The 19,746-nt window shown below is 44.9% G+C and overlaps 3 protein-coding genes across 7 annotated transcripts in view; 2 read left to right on the plus strand and 1 right to left on the minus strand.

Moving 5' to 3' along the window:
• Positions 1-16,233, minus strand: part of CA5A (carbonic anhydrase 5A) — a 30,005-nt gene extending 13,772 nt beyond the window's left edge. The window contains exon 1 of one of the 2 annotated variants that reach the window (XM_035119187.2): positions 15,813-16,233. In XM_035119187.2, coding sequence (XP_034975078.1) covers positions 15,813-15,963 — 151 coding nt within the window. In that variant the 5' untranslated portion in view covers positions 15,964-16,233. Of the gene's footprint in view, positions 1-1,254; positions 1,510-15,812 lie in introns of those variants that run through there. The other variant, XM_035119188.2, reaches the window with a different exon arrangement.
• LOC118087014 (zinc finger protein RFP-like) lies at positions 2,303-6,829 on the plus strand. The gene is made up of 3 exons (XM_035119189.2): positions 2,303-3,827; positions 4,341-4,436; positions 6,725-6,829. Exons 1-3 carry the CDS (start codon positions 3,417-3,419, stop codon positions 6,731-6,733), a joined length of 516 nt encoding a protein of 171 aa, XP_034975080.2. The 5' UTR covers positions 2,303-3,416; the 3' UTR covers positions 6,734-6,829.
• The window catches only part of BANP (BTG3 associated nuclear protein), a 166,929-nt gene continuing 153,968 nt past the window's right edge, over positions 6,786-19,746 (plus strand). For 3 of the 4 annotated variants that reach the window (XM_060276034.1, XM_035118178.2, XM_035118181.2), the window contains exon 1: positions 18,681-18,822. The gene's annotated coding sequence lies outside the window, so the exon portion shown is untranslated. Of the gene's footprint in view, positions 6,916-12,642; positions 12,724-18,680; positions 18,823-19,746 lie in introns of those variants that run through there. The other variant, XM_060276033.1, reaches the window with a different exon arrangement.

Genomic DNA, 19,746 nt, shown 5'->3' on the forward strand with positions numbered 1-19,746 from the left:
GTGCCACGTGCAACACTAACATTCAGCACTACACCCCAGCCCATCTCTTGCAATCCATTCTATATCATCGTTGCGGCACACACACACCCCCGAGGTGCCAGCACCCAGTTCAGCCAAACCAATCGTACAACCCCATGACCAGGGGACTGTTCCCTATGAGATAAATTCATGATCCATTTCTCCAATCAACTGTTGCATTTGCGCAATGCTGAAAAGTATGTGGGGACCCCAGATGCGAACAACAAATAAGGAACTGTGGATGTGCAGTTGGGTTACCCCACATTATACATCCCCTTCCCCCAGAAGATTGTCCTCTGCAAGATGGCATCAGGACATACCGGTACGACTCTGTGACATTTCCCTGCAAAGATCAGCTGAGACCAGAGGGGGCCACTTCTCAAAGGCCCTGCTGTGCTCTTGCTATGGAACTATGGAGGAGTAAGGTTGGGATTTGGGGGGCTTCTGCAGTGGGTGCAAACAGGTGAGGAAGGAACTGGGAAGGACAGTGTGAAGTGTGTTGTGATTTAATTTATCAAAAAGTTTAAACTTCTCCTTTACCTAATGAGAGATGGCATAGTGTAGTTGTTAATAGAGTGTTCAATTAGGGCCTGGGAGATACCAGGGTTCAAGTCCCAGCTCAGTAATGTAGTCACCTTGGGTCACCTTGAGCCCATCACTACCTCCCAGGGCTGATGTGAGGATAAAATGAGGAGAACCATATATGTTGCCTTGGAAACTCCTTAAGAGAAAGGTATGGCTAGAGATGCTATAATAATGTACAGTACATATCACAACATCAAGGTATACAGAATACAAAACAAGCAGTCCACACAATAATCCATCATACAGTATTGGGGTGCTAGGGAAAGGGCACAACCACTGGGGTTCAAAAAAATTAAAAAGATTTAAGGTGGGGAGAGGTGGAGAATGAATGGAGAGGGGTGTTTTGGGCAGGGGGGAGATTGTAATAGTACACTAGGGTTGTACCTAACTAAGCAAAAAGCAAACCCTACTGTGCGTGTGGAAAGGCTAATAGAGAATGAGAAAAGGAACATGGGGGTGGGGAGATAATAAGCAGGGTGTGGACAGCTGGGGAAAGAGATGGTGAGGGGGGGGGCGAAGGGGAAATATTAGGGCCTTATGGACCCCAGGTACAGGGCATAATTTTTTGGGGGGGAATGTTCCTACAGAGAGAAAAGGGGGAGAGGAGGAGTATCTTTGGGGGGGGGGGTTGCCGCGGGGTGTGTCACTCACCGCCGTCTCGGAGGCGGTAGGAGGCGCAGGCGCCCAAGCTGCACCGCCTCACCCCGCCACCGCCGCTGCGGACGGAGAAGGCGGCTGGACCCGGCCGGTGGTGCCTGCCGAGGCGGAGGAGCAGCGGCGGCAAGAGACGACAAGCCATGGCCGAGGCAGCAGGAGAAGGCGGGGGCGTTGTTTGGAAGCGAAGGGCTCCCCCTTTCCTCGGTCGGCCCAGCCGAGCCTGCCCCTTCCGGGGCCTCGCCCACCTTCCCCGCCCGGCAAAGCGCAGCGGGCGAAAGTATATTTCCCCGCTCGCCGCCTGCGGGCGCCAAAAACGCTCCGCGCCCGAGTTGGCGGGCGAGAGAAACTTTCTCGGCTCCTATCCGGGCGCAGGTTTTGGTGCAAGTAGCACTGGAGAAACCTAAGGGAGAGAGCGGGGCACCTCCATCCCCTCGAGGCGCATTTTATTAAGAGATTTGGCGAGGGAGATAATCTGTCTGATGTTCGGATGTCTTGGAGCGCTTTCAGGGAGGAAGCCCCGTTTGAGTCAGTACATATAGAGCTTACTCCTGAGTAGGCACCAATAAGGATTGAGGTGTTAACGTGGGAGGGAGAGGGCGGCCACTTAGGCATGGCGTGGTGAGGGGGGGAGATTTGCATGAAATCATCACTTGCTAATATCAGATGTGTTATCAGATGCAAATTTAAAATGATTACAATACAGTACTATGATTTTAAAAGGCATGCCAGAGCTCTCACCCAAGTAGGGAAAGGGAGTTTTTCTGCGCCTGCTCAAGCCACTGACTGTTGATAGGCAGCTGTTTTATAGGCATATAAAACGCTGTCCTAACTGCCCCTTCTACTGTTTTATAGGCAACGTTATATAGGCTATCGTCCAAACACCCAGTCTTTCATTTCTGGGCTATAGAAAAACATTATACTGCGAATGAAGAATACAGACAAATTGATCCTCCCTTTCTTCCCTGGAAATGAGATTAAGAACACAACAGTGCAGTCCTACTTAGAAGTTGAATCCCGTAGGACTTACTCCTACCGTAGATGGGTGTATAGCCTAAATATGGAAAGGTCCTCTAATAAGCAAGAACTCTCTCATTAGTGAGCTAACTGGTTACAGGTGCTCCGATGACCAGGTGTGGGGGAACTTTGGCTTGCTGGATGTTACGGAACTACAACTCCCATCAGCCCCAGAAAACATGCTTAGTGGTTAGGGATGATGGGAGTTGTAATTCATCAACATGTAGAGGGCCAAAGGTTCCCCTTAACCTTCAGAATACTATAAAATCCAGGCAGTCTTCATGTTCAGGATGCTGGGAATTGTAGCTCCATAAGGGACAAGCTACAATTCCCAGGATTCTTTACAGAAAGTAATGTGCTTTAAATGTGTGGGTGTGATCTTTATCTGGATTCCAGTATTTCTTGGTGGTGTTTAACTGTAAGTAAACTACTGGATTAAGAAAGTAGTGTGGTTATTTATAGTGATCAAATTTAGTACTTGGCTGTTTAGAATGTTGGCTTTTTCTTTGGGGTAGTCACTCACTCCTCATCTCCCGGTGTGTAAATGCAGAAAGTATTTGTTATACTGTGATCCTAGGTATCTTTACTTATAAGTAAATTATGTTGAGTTCAATGGGACTTACTGTCAGATAAGTTTATAATCTTAAAATGACAAGCCCGTGCACTGATCCTATCAACTAGTGTGCAGTTACCTAAGAGTAAACCCTAGTGCTTATTTCTAAAAGAACACATATACATAGGATTTGGTGGCCATGTAACTTCAACTAAATTCCTGTTAAAAAGAATAATACACAACATTTGTGTTTAGTTTGGCATATTGGTCTAACTTTTGATTTGTTTTCACCTTTTTTGGGGTGGACTTTTAAAAATATCTGTTGAAATTATGGTGTAAACTTGAAACATATGCTACTTATGAAATATTTGTACAGTGTCCTCATCAAAAGACTGGTCCCTTAAAATATGTTTGGTGTTGATAGTTTGGAAGGAATTTGTGTTCTATAAGTTTTGCAACAAAGTGGATTTGGACTTTATAATGAGTAAGACCTCTTTGTTTTGCCCACTACCACCATTTTTGTTGCTCTTGAACTATTTTAAATTAGAAATGAAACCCAACATGCTGTTATTGCCCTCTAGGGAGAAGGATGGCAACTGAGGGACCTCTCGAGGAACTTATTGATGCAATGACTTGTCCTATCTGCCTGGGATATTTCAAAGATCCTGTGATGTTGGACTGTGGCCATAATTTCTGCAAAGCTTGCATTGTCCAGTCCTGGCCTGAATCTGAGGGAGCCTCTGCTTGCCCTGAGTGCAGGAGACTCTTTCAACCAATGGACAGCAGGCCAAACTGGCAACTGGCAAAAGTGGTCCACCTTGTCAAGCTGTGGGTGGAGAGACGCCCAGAAAGGAGAAGGGAGGTGTGTAAAAGGCATCGGAAGCCCCTGAAGTTCTTTTGTAAGGATGATGAAGCCCCCCTCTGTATGGTGTGTAAACGGAGCAAGGTGCACAGCGGTCATAAGGTAGCCCTGTTGGAGGAGGTTGGCCGAGAGCTCAAGGTAAGCAAGGCAAACATGGGAATCTGCCTTATACTGAGGCTGTTTGGGGGAAAGACCACAGCTTAGTGGTAGAGCATCTGCTTTGCAGGCAGAAGGTCTGAGGTTCAGTCTCCAGATAGAACTCAGTCTATATCCCTAGACAGCTGCTGCCAGTCTGAGCTAGATGGATCAATGGCCTGACTCCTTATAAGGCAGTGTCCTGTGTCCATGTGGCTCAGAACTCTACACTGACTGGCAGCAGCTCTCCAGGGTTTCAGATGGAGAACACTCCCAGCCCTACCTGCAGATGCCTGTAACTTAACCAAGGACATGCAAAACAGATGCTCTGCTCCTGAGCTCTGACCTTCATTGGTGGAATTTGCTGCCACCCTATAAAGATGTGCAGGTGGCCTCGGGTTGTTTTAACTAGGGGGTGGGGGAGGGGGTAGAGGTTGGACAAACAAATCAAGTAAAGGGGAAATCTCCCAGATAAAGCAAAAAACATCATCATTATTTGTTGGTGTTGTTGTTCAGGAGAAAACCAAAGCCCAGCTGAAGGCTATGGAGGAAGAGAGGAAGAACCTTGAGGGCTGCAAAATTACTCAAGAGCTGGGAAGATCAGAATGGCTGGTAAATGTTTTGATTTATAGAGCTTGCAAAACCTTGGCACTCCTCTCTCCTATTTTCCAGCCCCAGGCAGCAACAGCACTGCAACGCCCCACTTCCACTTGGGAAGAGGCATTTCTTCCTCCCAAGACTTCCTTCCACTTGGTGCTCCCTGTTGCTTTGCTTCCCCTTTACTCCTGAAGCAGACTGAAAACAATTACGAAAACCCCACTGCTATGTGGTCTTAACTTTATAGGCTAAACCTGTCATGTTCGGTATTAAGTGGTTGAAACAAATGACCCCACCCCAGAAAATCTGCGGTAAGGAAAGTTACAGGATTTCAGCAGGGAGCTGCAGGATATGCACTGATTGGAAATGAAGCTGTGCCAACCCTGAAACTTTTGCAGGCACAAACAGTATTCATACGTAATAGGATCCTGTATAATCGCCCTGACACCTGCAATCACAAATTCATGATATAAAGGTTTTATGGAGGCGGGGCCCTAAGTTAATTGCTGCCCTTCTCCTGATAAGAGGCTTGGAGGGGAAAAAAGGGGGTAAGTAAGGTAATTTCCTGGCACTGATCAAGGAAGTGTCTGGGAAGAGGAAACCACATTGCAGGTCTCTGCAAAAAGCATAGCCCATCTGGTCACTCCTACTAGTGAATGCAGACAGAAATGAAGCAGCCCATGGACATTGTGAAATGAAAGGGAAGCACTGGTGTGCTCCGGGGACCCCTGAGTTGCTGAATCTTATATATTTAAAAGGCAGGAGCAAAGACATCCCCAATAGCCAAGTGAGCCTTCTGTGGTAGCCACAGAATGCTGCGTGACAGCCAGGGCCGGCTCTAAGGCAAGGCTGGGTGGCACAGGGCGCCGTGCTGCCAGGGGGGGCGCTGCGCGGCTGCGCCTGCTGCAGTGACGCTGCGCCCACCCGCCCGCCAGCCGCGGTGGGAAATGTGGCGGGGGGGCGCCAAAGCAATCTTCGCACCACGGCGCCAGGGCGCCTGATATGCTTAAGACGGCCCTGGTGACAGCTGAAATACAGAAAATGGGAGGCAGGGGAGAGTTGGATGTCCTTCCATTTGCACAGGGAGATGGCACTATCAATAGATCTTGTGCTGTCCAGCTCTGGGATTATGTCTCTTTTACTGGAGCTGTGGGAGTTAAATATATACAGTGGTACTTTGGGTAATCCATTCCGGAAGTCCATCCCAAAACCAAAGTGTTCCAAAACCAAGGCGCACTTTCCCTTAGAAAGTAATGCAAAACGGATTAATCCGTTCCAGACTTTTAAAAACAACCCCTAAAACAGCAATTTAACATGAATTTTACTATCTAATGAGACCATTGATCCATAAAATGAAAGCAATAATCAATGTAAGGTAAAGGTAAAGGGACCCCTGACCATTAGGTCCAGCCGCGGACGACTCTGGGGTTGTGGCACTCATCTCGCTTTACTGGCCGAGGGAGCCGGCAAACAGCTTCTGGGTCATGTGGCCAGCATGACTAAGCCGCTTCTGGCGAACCAGAGCAGTGCACAGAAATGCCGTTTACCTTCCCGCCTGACCAGTACCTATTTATCTACTTGCACTTTGTGCTTTTGAACTGCTAGTTGGCAGGAGCTGGGATTCGAACTGCCGACCGTCTGATCAGCAAGCCCTAGGCTCTGTGGTTTAACCCACAGCGCCAACTATAAAATAAAAAAGACAGTATTGTAGATTATAAAAATTAAAATTAATTTTTTTCTTAAGTTTTAAGAAAAAACTGCTTCTTTTCCCTTATGGGGTACCCAAGAGCCCATTTCCCCCCTACCAATAGAAAACCTACATAAGGTTACCCTTACCTGCACTGATGATAGTCATAGTTTGGATGGGGGGGGGGCTTTTATCCATTTCCGTAATCAATCAATCAATCAATCAATCAATCAATCAGTAGCTGAACTGGATTCCACACAGTAACAAAAACAAATTAACCAAAAAAGCCTCAAAAACAAAAACGCAAAATAAATAGCAAAAACAAAAGTGCCAAACTTAATCAGTTCCTGAAGTCGGTTTGACTTCCAAAATGTTTGGAAACCAAGGCGCAGCTTCTGCTTGGTGCAGGTGGACCGGAAACAATAGCCAACTACATTCTCTTTGTCCTTGACTTGCCTCTACCTGAAGGGAGTATTTTCTGCTCTCTGCAAAGCTTCCTGACCAAATCCATGTGAAGTTTGAAGAGAGAATGTTTTGTGAATCTGTCTGCAACAGTGGGTGCTGATGCATCCCCTGATCTCACTCAGCCTTCTCCTTTTCTTTCCCTGTCCTGCAGAAAATATGACTGCACCCAGGCATAGCACCCAATCCCCTGTCAATCTGTCTGAGGACCCTAAGGGTGTGAGACGCAAGGCGTAAAAGATTTGGAACCTGCCTGTCTGCCCTGAGACTCTCTGATGTTGTACAAAACACAAAGGAATCCAACTCCCACAAGCATTACCCTGAAGACAGAGGGACCACCAGGTTGTGAGTCCTGTGAAACTTTAGCCCCATCCCATAATTCAATGTGCATGTTCAGTCATGGGTGGGGAGATGGCAGGCTCCACCTCCCCACCTGCAAACTTGCATTTGAACTCCCATGTCAAATTCTCACGTAGAGGGATTTGTTCAGGAATTCAAATGTACATACTGAGTTACTAACCCTATGCTTCTGTTGAGGAAGCCTTAGTACTTATCTTTACCTAGTTGATTCTAGGTTCTTAAATTCCTTCTAAACTAACACTTTTGCCCAGGGGGAATACTGTTTTTTTCTTGACTTTTAGAGGATCTATTAGAACTTTAATTTCAGCCTTGCTTTGTGTGGTTTTGATTGATCCCTAAAATAAACTGTTGGGAACAATTCTTTAACATACCTCGGGCAGGGAGTAAATATACACCTGAGGTACCAGAACCCTCAAGTGGCACCTCTTTGCTGAGGTTTGTTCTTCTATATTTTTGGGGTGGGGTTGGTTACATATGAGCATTGGAAAAATAAAAATAAAGCTTTTAACAAAATAAGCAGAAATGTATCAAATTGCTGCTTTTTGGAGAGAAGCTGTTCCATGACCACTCTGATGGCCCTTGCAACAAGATTTATCTCCAGCACTCAGTCGTCTAGAGATGCTTGAGAGCCAGATGATGTTTGAGGGATTCATTTCCTCCAGGGGCATAGACCTCTCCTGATTGCAAGCAGAGGGAGAAACACTTGGTCAAAGCTCTGTGGATTAAACAAGCAAGGAGACCAGGGTCTTAGTGTGGGAATGTTCAGGGAGGCAGGAGAGGATATATTGTTTAATGATATCCTTCCTAACTTGTGTTGGGAAGTTCTATATCTTAGCAGAGTAACATTCCCCTTTAAACGCACAGTGGTTTGCTTGTTGCAGGCTAGTCTGAGCCTCTCAATATAAGATTCCTGGTAAGATCCCTTCTTGTCCCTCTTAAAAAGAATAGACACGACAACCTTATGAAAGTCAGCATAAAAGTACCGTATATTCCGGCGTATAAGACAACTGGGTGTATAAGACGACCCCCAACTTTTCCAGTTAAAATATAGAGTTTGGGATATACTCGCCGTATAAGAAATACGACCTGGCGTATAAGATGACCCCCGACTTTTGAGAAGATTTTCCTGGGTTAAAAAGTAGTCTTATGGTCCCTGCTCCTGCCAACTTAGCAGTTCGAAAGCACGTCAAAAGTGCAAGTAGATAAAAAGTACCGCTACAGCGGGAAGGTGAACGGCATTTCCGTGTGCTGCTCTGGTTCGCTAGAAGCGGCTTTGTCATGCTGGCCACATGACCTGGAAGCTGTACGCCGACTCCCTCGGCCAATAACGCGAGATGAGCACCGCAACCCCAGAGTCGGTCACGACTGGACCTAATGGTCAGGGGTCCCTTTACCTTTATGCAGGAATATACAGTAGTTTACGCACAATCTTTCAGTTCACAGGTAGATCCCTGAAGGCAGACTTAGGTTACAAAAGTACAGGTCTACATGAACTATCCCATAAGGGAGTTAGTCCCAAGTGACTGCAACTGAGCAGTCACTTATTTTAACACATAGCAAAACCAAATGGAGAAGAAGAGGGCAAGAGAAGAATGTGTGCTCCTTCTTGCCCAAATTAGGCCTCTCTCTCTCACACACAGGCCTCTAGTCATGTGCAGAGGAAGTTTGTCACAGCTCACAGGAAGTTTTACCCTGACTGCATACAAAGCATCCCCTAGCATGTTCATTCTAGGAATCTACTTGACTGCTATGTGTTTCACATCCCACACTTAGAGGCAGTAGCAGCAGGGGATTTCTGTTGCCTTTGTGCTGCACTTGTGGGCTTCCAGTAGTAGAGCACTTGTTGCATGCAGAATGTCTCCCATCCCGGGTTCAGTTGCCAATGGGCCTCTCCAGGACTGGAAGAGACACCTTAGAAGAGACTCCCAGGGCCCTCAAATATGTTAGTAGGGGCTCTGAAGGGACCTCAGACTCTAGGAGTTGGCTCCTATGGAGCGAATATTTGAAACGTGTTGGAACAGTTCCTTAGGATGGAAAGAACATCAAAGGGGAGGGATTACATTGAAAGAAAAGCATGTAAGGTTAGAAAAGAGGAACCCGTTTGTTTTATTGCTGGAAAGAGATGTTGCTTTAAAAGTTTGCCTAAGGATAAAAGTAAGGGAAAGGGCAGGATTGCACCATTAACTGATAAGAGCAGTTGTGTTCTATCTGCCTACGCAAATAGCTGAGGACAAATGATCACTCCTGGGATTCCCTTATCATGCGGATATGGTTTTTGCCCACACTACTTAAATTAACAAATTGTAGCAGCAGAGTGGTTCAAAACTACACACGTAGTGAAATGATCCATTTCATAGTGAGTGTGTGAAACAGTAACAAAAAGTCACGAGAAGAGAACTTTCCTCTTCCTGCAGCAAGCAATGAATGTGCTGCTTTTCCTGTCTGCTTGCCATCTGACAAATTTCTGTCTTAACTGGCAGACTGCTTACTGACAGCACAAGCAGAAGAAGGTGGTCCAAAGCAGAAAGTAAACAGAAATGATTATTTTCTAAAAGCAGCAGGAGGTTCCCCCAAAAAGCCAGAGGAGCAAATACGTGGGATAAATGGGTTAAATAATAACAATGAACGTAGCAAATACAGACAGTGGGTCTGTTGTAATATTTGTCCGGCCCAAAGTCCCCAAAAGTAGAAGTAGCACTTACTACACTGAAGAAATGGTTCTTGTCCTTGAAGCTTGGTAAAGAATGCTGCACATAAGAGGCCACCCAGAAGGGCCACATTCTAACGCAGGAACCCCCAAACTTCTGCCCTCCAGATGTTTTGGACTACAATTCCCATATTCCCCGACCACTGGTCCTGTTAGCTAGGGATCATGGGAGTTGTAGGCCAAAACATCTGGAGGGCCGCAGTTTGGGGGTGCCTGTTCTAATGCCTGCAGCAGAAGTAACTTATTTGCAAAACCCAGGTGCACAAATGATGCCAGGTAAAGGTGATTAAAGAAGAGTTTGTCTTGGGTCTCAGACAAACAGTCCTGGAGAGTGAACACTTCTTGAAAGGGTCCTGAGCAGTTGACTGCTAGGCACCATTACCAGTTCTGATACTCTAGGGTAGACATCTCCAGTCCAGGGGCGTAGGAAGATAGGGGCGGTAGGGGCAGGCCGCCCCGAGCCGTGGGCTCCAAGGGGTGCCATTGTGGGCACCCGCCCCACCCCCAAAATGCGTGCCCTGTCCCTGGAACGCGTGTCACGCCCCCTGGGAGGCGTGCCACGCCCCGGAACATGTGCTACGGCCCTCCGGGAGCACCCCACCCCCGGAACGTGCGCCATGCCCCTCCGGGAGGCGCGCCATGCCCCCGGGAGGTGCACTACAGCCCTCCGGGAGGCACACTCCGCTCCCAGAACAGGCGCCAGCCCCGCCCCCGGTCTCGGAGCATGAAGCTCCGCCACAGCTCCAGATGCAACCATCATCTGAGGTCCTTCTCTGTATACCCCCTTCATGAGAGGTCTAGAGGGTGGTAACATAAGAACAGGCCTTTTCCATTCCCTACTTATGGAATGCCCTCCCCGGGGAGACTCGTCTGCTGCCATCATTACTTATCTTTAAAGCTCCAGGCAAAAATGTTGCTGGGTGGGATATACTAGCCCTGCTTAAAAATATATATTGATGAGTTTTACATTCTTTTCTGTTTTGTTTAATGCTAGCTTTAATGTAAGTTGTTTTGAGTTACTTTTGTAAAATAATGAAATTCCCATCATCTCTATGCCCAGGCACCCTGCAGCTGCCCTTGCCTCCAATAGCATAAGAAGAAGCAGATATAAATCTGACCCTAGTGGTGGTCTGTTACAGATTTCTTTTTTCTTATTGTGCATAAAGGAGCTGTGGAACTCACTGCCAGAAGAAGGGCAGACAGAATAATATAGTTTGTTGTTTTTTTTTTAAAAAAAAGACTGGCTATGTTTATGAGAGACTGCTCAATATGGTGATAAGGACAATGAGGGTTTACAACCCCCCCCCAAAAAAAATCTTAAACTTCAGTAGGCAAAAAACGACCTGGAGGGAACAGGGATTTCTGTTTGTAGCTTGCTTGTGCTATTGTAAGTTTCCATAAGGGGCTGTGTTTTGTCAGTGTCAACATTCAAGCATGACACACAATTACCTTGACTCGGTGAAGTTGTGTTTTAAGTTCTCTGTACTTTTCCATGTCAATGTGAATTCATATTTGCCTAATATTGTGGCTAGAAAATATCTGAAAGGGAATTCAATTAAATCTCCCACTGGAGTAAGAACTCTGATCCAAATTGCAATATTTGGGGGAGGTGAAGAAGAGGGGAAAACAAAGGCATGTTGTTTTTTTAAGAGAATACTTAAAAAAAAAAATTGTACCAAAAACAAACAAACCCCTGAACAGGATATGGGCAGGGGAAATTGAAACTGTTCCTTTCTAACAAAGAGGCTTTTCGTTACAGGCTGAGCCAGTATAATTGCCATGGTGATACATTTCCAAACATAAAACAATCCAACTAAATATGTTGCATCTTTGTAGTTTTGTCTCCTTCATACGCACGTCCAAACCAATATATGTGGTTTTGTATCCCCAACATCTCCCCCCAGTGCCATAAATATTTCAAATAATCCTTATTCCCTACCCATCCAATCTGCCTCTTTAAAAACAAAACCCAACAAACCTGTCTGTCTTGTAGATAGTTTCTGCACTAACGTCCCACTTCAGCAGTGATCTTTAAATGGCTTGGAGAAACTGCTGTGCAGTCCCGTCCCACCCCTTTGTTTAGACAGGATCAAGGGGTCTGCAATGGATTTTGACAAGGGAAAACTCACCTGTCAATCATGTGGTAGCAGTGGCATCATGTGATTGACAAGTGGATTGCCCCACCCACCTGTAAAAGTTGGTCTGCGAGGTACTTCCCCCAAAAAGGCTCCCCATCCCTGATTTTTATAATATATGTGAAAAGCAAGACTAATACTCCGTGCATCTATTGAAGTGGGATCCAGTTCAGAAAGTGTCTTCCACAGGGACTCGTATATTGAGGGGCAAAGATGCTATAGTCCACCCACCCTAAATTATGTTATTCAATATGTAAACTCCTTGTGGGCAAGGACCTTTCTCTCATGCCTGTGAAGGCCAGGAAGGTGATAGGTGTGCTGTACAAAGAATAATAAGCACATTTTCTTGCTGAGACACATCTTGCCATAATCAGCATAATCTGTTTGGTTGGCAGAGTTCTGTTTGGGAGGATGTCACTCTTTCGAACCAGGAAATTGCCAGCTTCAGTTGACTAAGGCTTTCCTCCCTTTCAGGCCTCAACAAAGAATACAGAAGGTATTTTCACCCCACCCCACCCCCGGCAAAAAATAAATAAATCCCTATCTGAAGGTGCACTGGACTGTGTCTGAAACTTGTTATGCAGCATTGCCTGTGAAATATGAAAGAGGAGACATAAACATCTGAAGTCAGAAGCAGCATGTAGGATGACTCAGCGCTGATGCCATTCCTGACCCCATTTAACATAGACAGGGCAGTTTCTACAGGGCCTTTTTACGCACAGCTGATGTCCAAGTGATGTGATAAAGGAGATCTGAACAATCCATTTGCAATACAAGTCACTCTCTACCCCTATCTGCAAGCACCAAGTTTGCCTTTTCCCTCCTCCACCTCCTTGCCAAATCCTTTTCTTTTTGTCTCATGTCTTTTAGATTGTAAGCCTGAGGGCAGGGACAGTCTTATCACTGACATCTGGAAACCACTCTGGAGGCCTTTTTTTGGCTGAAAAGCAGGTGGTTTTTTTTTATTTAAAAATGCTTGCAAGAAGTAAAGTTCCTACCGTATTAACATAACATTGTGTGACCTCCAGACAGTGGAACTGAGAACATCCACAGCGCTATGTGACCTTTGGTATTCCCATGATATCGGTGCCTCTTTTATTAGGTCCAACAGACCCAGGTATGGCTAAGGACAACCTTTGGCGCCTGGTGTCCTCTCCATATACTATGTACTACAGCTCTCATCAGGCCCAGCTTCACATGGCTGCAATGGCTGGGGATGATGAGATTTCTAGTCCAAAACATCTGGAGGGCTCTGTGCTGGGGAAGGCTGACTTCGGATAACAAACAACAGAGATGGGTGAGTCAGACCACCAGCGATAGCTTTATGATCTGTGTTGCCCTGCGTGCAGTCCACTTGGGGGCCCCTTATTAGTTCACACAAATAAATTTGACTATGTCAAATGTATTCACAAAAGAAACAAAATACCCATTTGGCAACCAGCCTCCTCAGTTTCTCATCTATAAAATGGGAGTGGAATAGTGACCTGTGAAAGTGATCACGATAAAGATTGTCATGGACTTGGCTCAATGAGCCTACGCTCCTAAGCACATTCATTTGGGAGGGGGTAAATTTCATTGAAATCACTGAAATATTGTTCTAAGTAAACATGCATAATAGGATCAGGCTGCAAAAATGAGAAGATCCGTTGCTTTTAATCACCATTATAGCTAGCTGTATACTGTATATATCACATAATAACATGCGCTTCTTGAATAAAACTCTGGCACTGAGAGCAGGGCATGGAAAGTGAGGTTTTTGAGGCTGTTTGCACTGGTTTCAGAAAACATTCTGAAAGGCCAAAAAGGGGAAACTCCCTGTTACAGACACACCTCTGAGTCATACCATATACTAAGATGGGAAGAAATGACTCAAAATTTCCTGTGGATTTGCTTTAACATTAAAAAGATCTGGCAATAATTGTGCCTCTGTGGGGAGGGGGGTCTTGAATGATGGAGAATAGCACAGAAATTATGAAATACTGTGCCTTTTATGGTTATAGAAATTGTATATTTTGCTTCTTAAGTTGCAAGAGTCCTTAAAAACCTTGATCTTGTTTTCTGTTCAAAAGTAGTTTTTGCAGATTAATCTTTTCTAGGAAACATTCCAAATGCCACAGTCAGCAGTACCTTTGTTAGGACCAACCAAAATGCCACAAACTTATTTTCACTATTTCCCCCCCCAAACTGAAAAATGTCTTCCCTGATCCAAAAGCTTAAAAGTTCATTTACTATTTTGTGAAGGTGCTGCCTGACTGGATTTTTTTTTTTTGTGGATCATTCACACAGCTTCTTTTGGCTTATGTGCTTCCAAGAAATGTGTTTTTCTTAATGTGAATCGTTAGTGCAATTTGTTCCACTTTATCAATTGACATTGTTCTGAACGGATTTAGTTCTGCTTTGTTCTGTGTTTCAGTTTTTCCTGAAACACAAACCTGTCAATTTAAACTATTTAAAAATAAATAAACCTTCCATACATTGGTCAGAAAACACCCCAAAGTTTGTTGGCTTGGTTCCTTCAGTGAACAATGCACCAGCAAATTTTAGAGAAACTTGAATTAATCACTCTTAATATTCCCCACAGTAGCATGGGATAGAGTTCCAAGTTCAAAGATTTTAATTATTATAGGATTTACAATAATGTATATAGCTGAATATCATTCCATGTCACTGGCTTCTTGAAATGCCAGACAGCCAATGAATGGCAAAGGGTTTGTTTTGAAACATTACCCCTGTCAAAATGCCCTAATTCAGAGGCTCTCCACTTTCTTGGGCACATTTGGAAATCTAGGAAACAGTTGTGGGCACCACAAAATACCCATTACATTAAAAGAAATAAAGGTGACCTTGCTGGGCACCAAGCATGTTGTCTGAAGATTACACATTGTGGATTTCAGCAAGGAACAGTACAGAAACATTAAGCATAACTTTTCCTGCCACTTGTCAAAAAAGAGTAATTAATATAGAGGAACACAAGGATAGACATTTAGACAGTGTGACATTGCCCAAGTATCAACAATAATGTGGTATTACACTATTTCTTGTTCTTTAGAACAAACACCCCAATTATTCTGCACACCTAATCCTTCTTCAAAAAGCAGTCATTTATTATGGAGCAAAATTCTTCCCCTCATTCTCATAATAAATCTTATGAGGTGGGTTGTGCACATCCCCATTTTAAAGATGGAAAGCTGAGTCTGGGGAAAAATTATTCACCTGCGTTCAGGTTTCATCCGAACCAGTACAAAATCTAGTTAATAAAGCTGCAGAACAGGTGGACTAATCATAAAGATGGAAATTACTCTGAGCATTCACAGAACGCATTTTTGCTCCACTGATCAACCACTGCCTGCATTTGCACATTTAGAATGGGGGGGGGAACAGGTTTTTCAGTGTATTTTTCAGGCAGCTTCATCCCCAGCACCCATTTTTAGAAGTGTAGCCCTGCAGAGAGCTTCTGCTCCAGAGGCAGTTTCAACCCAGCTCTTGTTAAAATGCAAACAGTTCTCAACACAACACTAGCATTTTCCTCCTCTCTGATATTTTGCAGAACCTCAGTATTTATGGCATTGGCATTCAGACTGACTGGCAATAATGAAAACTTTTTCCTATTCAGTTTGGCTCCTGTTGGATAGCTAATGACTTACATTCATTTTCATATCGTATAACCATTACAGCTGCTGCTTTCACCAAACTCACAATCTGTAGAATAATTACTAACTCAAATGCACCAGCAAACTTGTAAAGGGTGACATTTTATTCCTATGCAGCTGGCAAGGAGGAAAGTCCACTGAACATTGGCAGTGAATCTTCAATTTCTCATTTATTCCCCCTTCTTATAAAAATTATCTTTCTTTCCCTCCATTTCAATTGCAGTATAAAATTCCCTCTGTGTTCTTTCTCATCTGAAATAATGGCCACCATTTTTCTTAACTTTCTTAAATGGCTTTCGCCCTCACAGTTTCTGCTATGTGATGCCCCATCCTCACACAGGTGCCAGTGATGCACTTCTAACAAGAAGGATAACAAACATAGATACTTACATGAAGCGTATCTGTTTTTATAAGTACAAGTGGCCAAGCTGCATGCTCTGGCTGGTATCAGATGCTGCTGCTGCTGCTGCCCCCAGAGAGTTGTCAGCTGCTTGCTGAAATGTGTGACATTCGTTACCTTCAGGTTGGTCAGAAAGACCATTTTGGACCAGCACCAAGGCCTCCTGCAGGGTCTATATAGCCAGAGGAACGAGTGCTCTCCCAGCGCAAAGCTGGAATAATATGCTATGAGTGATCGGACTTCAATAAGCCCAGTTCTGTTTATGAACTATTCTGATCACCCAGGGGCACACCGATTTGGTGGTGGTGATGGTGTGGGGAGCCAAACAGATAGTTAAATTTCAACCCATCCCACAGCTGGATTCTTCATTGGTTCTAATTTTTGGTGGAGAGGCTGGACTCACTGCCTGCTGCCTGTGAGTTTTGCATATAGAAATGGCCCGAATAAATCCCCTGCCTTGCGCAGGACATTCTTCTGCAGAGTCCTGTGTGATGCTTTAGTGATTTGCATACCTTGCTTTTCTTTTGCTTCTTTTTAAAGATAGTGATGTTTGTTCAGTATCCATCCACACTGTTTACAGATGGCAAACAGGCAGATGAAGGCCAAAGTGCTTGTGGAGAGAGGCAATAGTACGAATATTGTTACACACCACTGCAATCCCCGAGCAGTGAGAGATTCTGGGGGTTCCAAGCGCTTACCCAGGGTTCATTTTGGGGGGAATGAGTGTCAGTGGAGACTGTGGTGTCTTTAGGATATATGGTTTTATTTACCCATGTACACAACCTGAGCATAGGATGGTGGGGCTCACAGCATTAACACTGCCATAGATATTGCTTTCCCTTTAGGTTTCCAGGGGAGCCCCAGCACAGAGTAAGACCTGTCTCTCTGTCTGTAGGTACTGTTTTCATATATGTACATATCTATATATGTCTATTCCAAACTTAAAAATGGAAAGCGTAATTCTTGTGGTCAACAAAAGAGGTTTGCCGGTAAATACTGTCTCAAGGCAAATCTAAAAAATGTAGTATAAACAATGACAACTGGTGTAAATTATACACCAGGTATATAGAATTTGCTTTGAATAATAATAATAATATTTAAAAATACCTTGGAACTGATAAATGAGGTTATGGACAGTGTTTGTCAAACACTGATTTGCTTGGGAAAAGCTGAGAATCCCAGGGCCCTGCCATGGTTAACAGAAACTTAAAACATAAACAAACATAGTATGACATAATACATGTTGAGGAATAAAACTGTTATTTGTAGTTATTAGGTTTATTGCAAAGGAAGTCAGAGGGACCTTATAAGTTTCTGTAGATGAGAATTCCCATCAATAGATATGTGAACTGTCATTCTCATGAAGCGGACTGTAGCCCATGAAAGGTTATGCTGAATTGTTAGCCTAATGTTGCCACATAGTTTCCCCTCTCTCTGAATTTGTAACCAGTGAGGCCAAAAGACAATAAAACACAATGGGAAGCTGTAGTTCAGTTACATTTGTATACATAATTCAACATATGCACCGCACCAGCTGCCCAGTTTACCAGAAACAGTACCCTTGTCTTGCTACACTTGCCTTGCAAATTGCTATCCCTGTTCTGGCCATTTGCAGATGCCATTTCAATTATTATTATTTTGCATGAGATACCACTCTTCCAGGTCCAGCTTTTTACCTAGGATCTCTAGAGTTACACCAACAACCTACATTTAAACACATGGCTTCCCCTGAATAATCCTGGAAACAGTAGTTTCTTAAATGTGCTGGGGATTTAGTCGTGTGAGGGGTAAACCATAGTTCCCTGGAGTGTTTTTTTTGGGGGGGGCAGCCACGTGCTTCAAATGAATGGCATTGGACGTGGTGCTGCTATCCTAGGGAGATTTGTTCTGCACATAGAATCATGGGTAGACAACTTGTCTACCTGGCTTTGTAAACGCCTTAGAGATTTTAATGTATTTATTTTATTAAGTGGTCTATAAATCTTGTTAAATAACCAAATAAAATAAAAATGGAATGGTATTTGTACAAAAGCTTACACTGGATTAAATTTGTGCACCTTTAAGGTTCTACAAGATAAATTGTTTTGCTTTCTTACTGACCAGCACCAGGTTTTCAGACAGGAGCCATTCCCAGTCCTGGGACCTTTTGCATGTAAAGTAGGTGTTCTGCCACAGAGCTAGACCTTCTTCCACATTTCTGACTGGTTTTAACACCAAGTCAGTTCCTCCTTGTTGTTCAATGTATAGGACTAAGATCTGGGAGACTATGATTCCAGTCCCCACTCAATCGGGAAGCTCACTTGACTTTGACTTGGGGAAAATAGCTGTTTTTCAGCAACAGGGTTGTTGTGCGGATAAAATAGGAAGAGGGAGAACAGTGTATGCCAGCTTGAGGCCCTTGGAAGAAAGGTATTAATGTGATAAAAAGAAATTAATTATCTCTCCTTCTATATGTAATGTATCGGTGACTGTCTGTGTGTCTGAGCCACACACACATCATATATACAAAATCACGCTACACGTTTCTTGAGGCTTTGAGCGATATTTGGTGGGTGTGACGATCCGTGAAAACTTCTTCCTAACCATCGCTCTGCTTTAGTTCTGCCGCCTGGTGGCCTCAAGCTTTCAAACTCTGAGCCCAAAGCATCATTGAGCTTTACAACTACACTCCCCAGCGTCCACTTCTTCTTTCCCTGGTTACTACAACTCCCAGCATGCCTCGGGAGAAGTGGGTTTCACGGGAGTCCCCCCGCGCGCAAGGTCCTCCGGGACGCGTAGTCCAGTCGCTCGTCGGCTTGAGGCTCTGGCGTTGGGTTGGCTGCCGCGGACCAAAGGTGGGAGCCCTTTAGCGCGCGTGCGCGGCGCCTCGAGGCAGTCGAAGGGGAGCGGCGGGGCTTTGTGGCGCCTGCGCGGTGGCGACTCCGGAGGATCTCTCGCGAGGAAGGACGCCATTATCGCAGCCGCCCGACCAAACACCACGAGAATTCGGCAAGGCAAACGGTAACCTCGCTCTCCCCCGCGGCTGGGCGGCTGGCTCGGGCTGGAGCTGCTCGGCGGGGGCCTCGCGCGGCTCTCTCACGACGCCGGAAAACCCGCTCGGTTTCCCTCACAGCGCCTCGGCCGCTGGGCCGCAAGGGGGAGGCGGGAGGAGGGCGAGTGAGGGGCGGGGCTTCACTCTCAGCCTCTCGCTTCCCCCCCCGCGCCGCCGCCGCGAGCCGCTTGGCCCCTCCCCTCCTGGAACGGGAGGCGGGATTTCCCTCCTTATCTCTTTCACCGCCTTGCACGAATTTAGATGTTAAGACACCATTGATTTAGGATTATAAATGTTATATATGTGTGCGTGTACCTGTCTGTTAGCTTCCTGATTTGCATATATTTGCATACCTCAATAATTAGCATTTTAAAAAAACGGGTAAAATTACTCGTTTCAAAACGTAGGGCTGCAACTTTTTGATTTTATGGATAATATTCATTGATTTTTATGGCTTCATCAGCGCGTGTGCAGGTGTCTTTTTAAAAAACACCAACACCAACAACAAAATATAGATCCTAGCCCGGAAGGGCATGCATACCTACTGGACATAACACAGAGATAAGGTTATAATCTAACCCGTTTTCCCACAGAAGAACGGTGTTCAAGGTGGATTGTAGTACAGTACTGTATTGGGTTTGTAATATTTTAACTGCCTACTTTACTGACTCCTTGTTAGCTTTTTTATAATTTCTTCTCCTTTTCTGTGATTTCGTCCAAGATTTCTTTTTTCCTTTTTCCTTTCAATTTCCTTTTAATTGAATTTTGTTGTATAAATAGTCCCCCCATCACCGCCTTACTTGCATCCCACACCACCCAGAGAGCTGCTGCTGGTCACAGAAGACCAGAATGTACTAAATGGACAAATAAACTGGCCTGATAAAAGGCCACTA

Source organism: Zootoca vivipara, chromosome 6 (genome assembly GCF_963506605.1).
Source record: "Zootoca vivipara chromosome 6, rZooViv1.1, whole genome shotgun sequence".
NCBI classification, from domain to species: domain Eukaryota; kingdom Metazoa; phylum Chordata; class Lepidosauria; order Squamata; family Lacertidae; genus Zootoca; species Zootoca vivipara.

What these genes read in the sequence shown, in the direction of transcription:
- LOC118087014 (XM_035119189.2), top strand. Translation starts at nt 3,417, where the DNA reads ATGGCAACTGAGGGACCTCTCGAGGAACTTATTGATGCAATGACTTGT. An exon ending in AGGTTGGCCGAGAGCTCAAG is followed by an intron (nt 3,828 to 4,340) that starts GTAAGCAAGGCA and finishes GTTGTTGTTCAG; the next exon opens with GAGAAAACCAAAGCCCAGCT.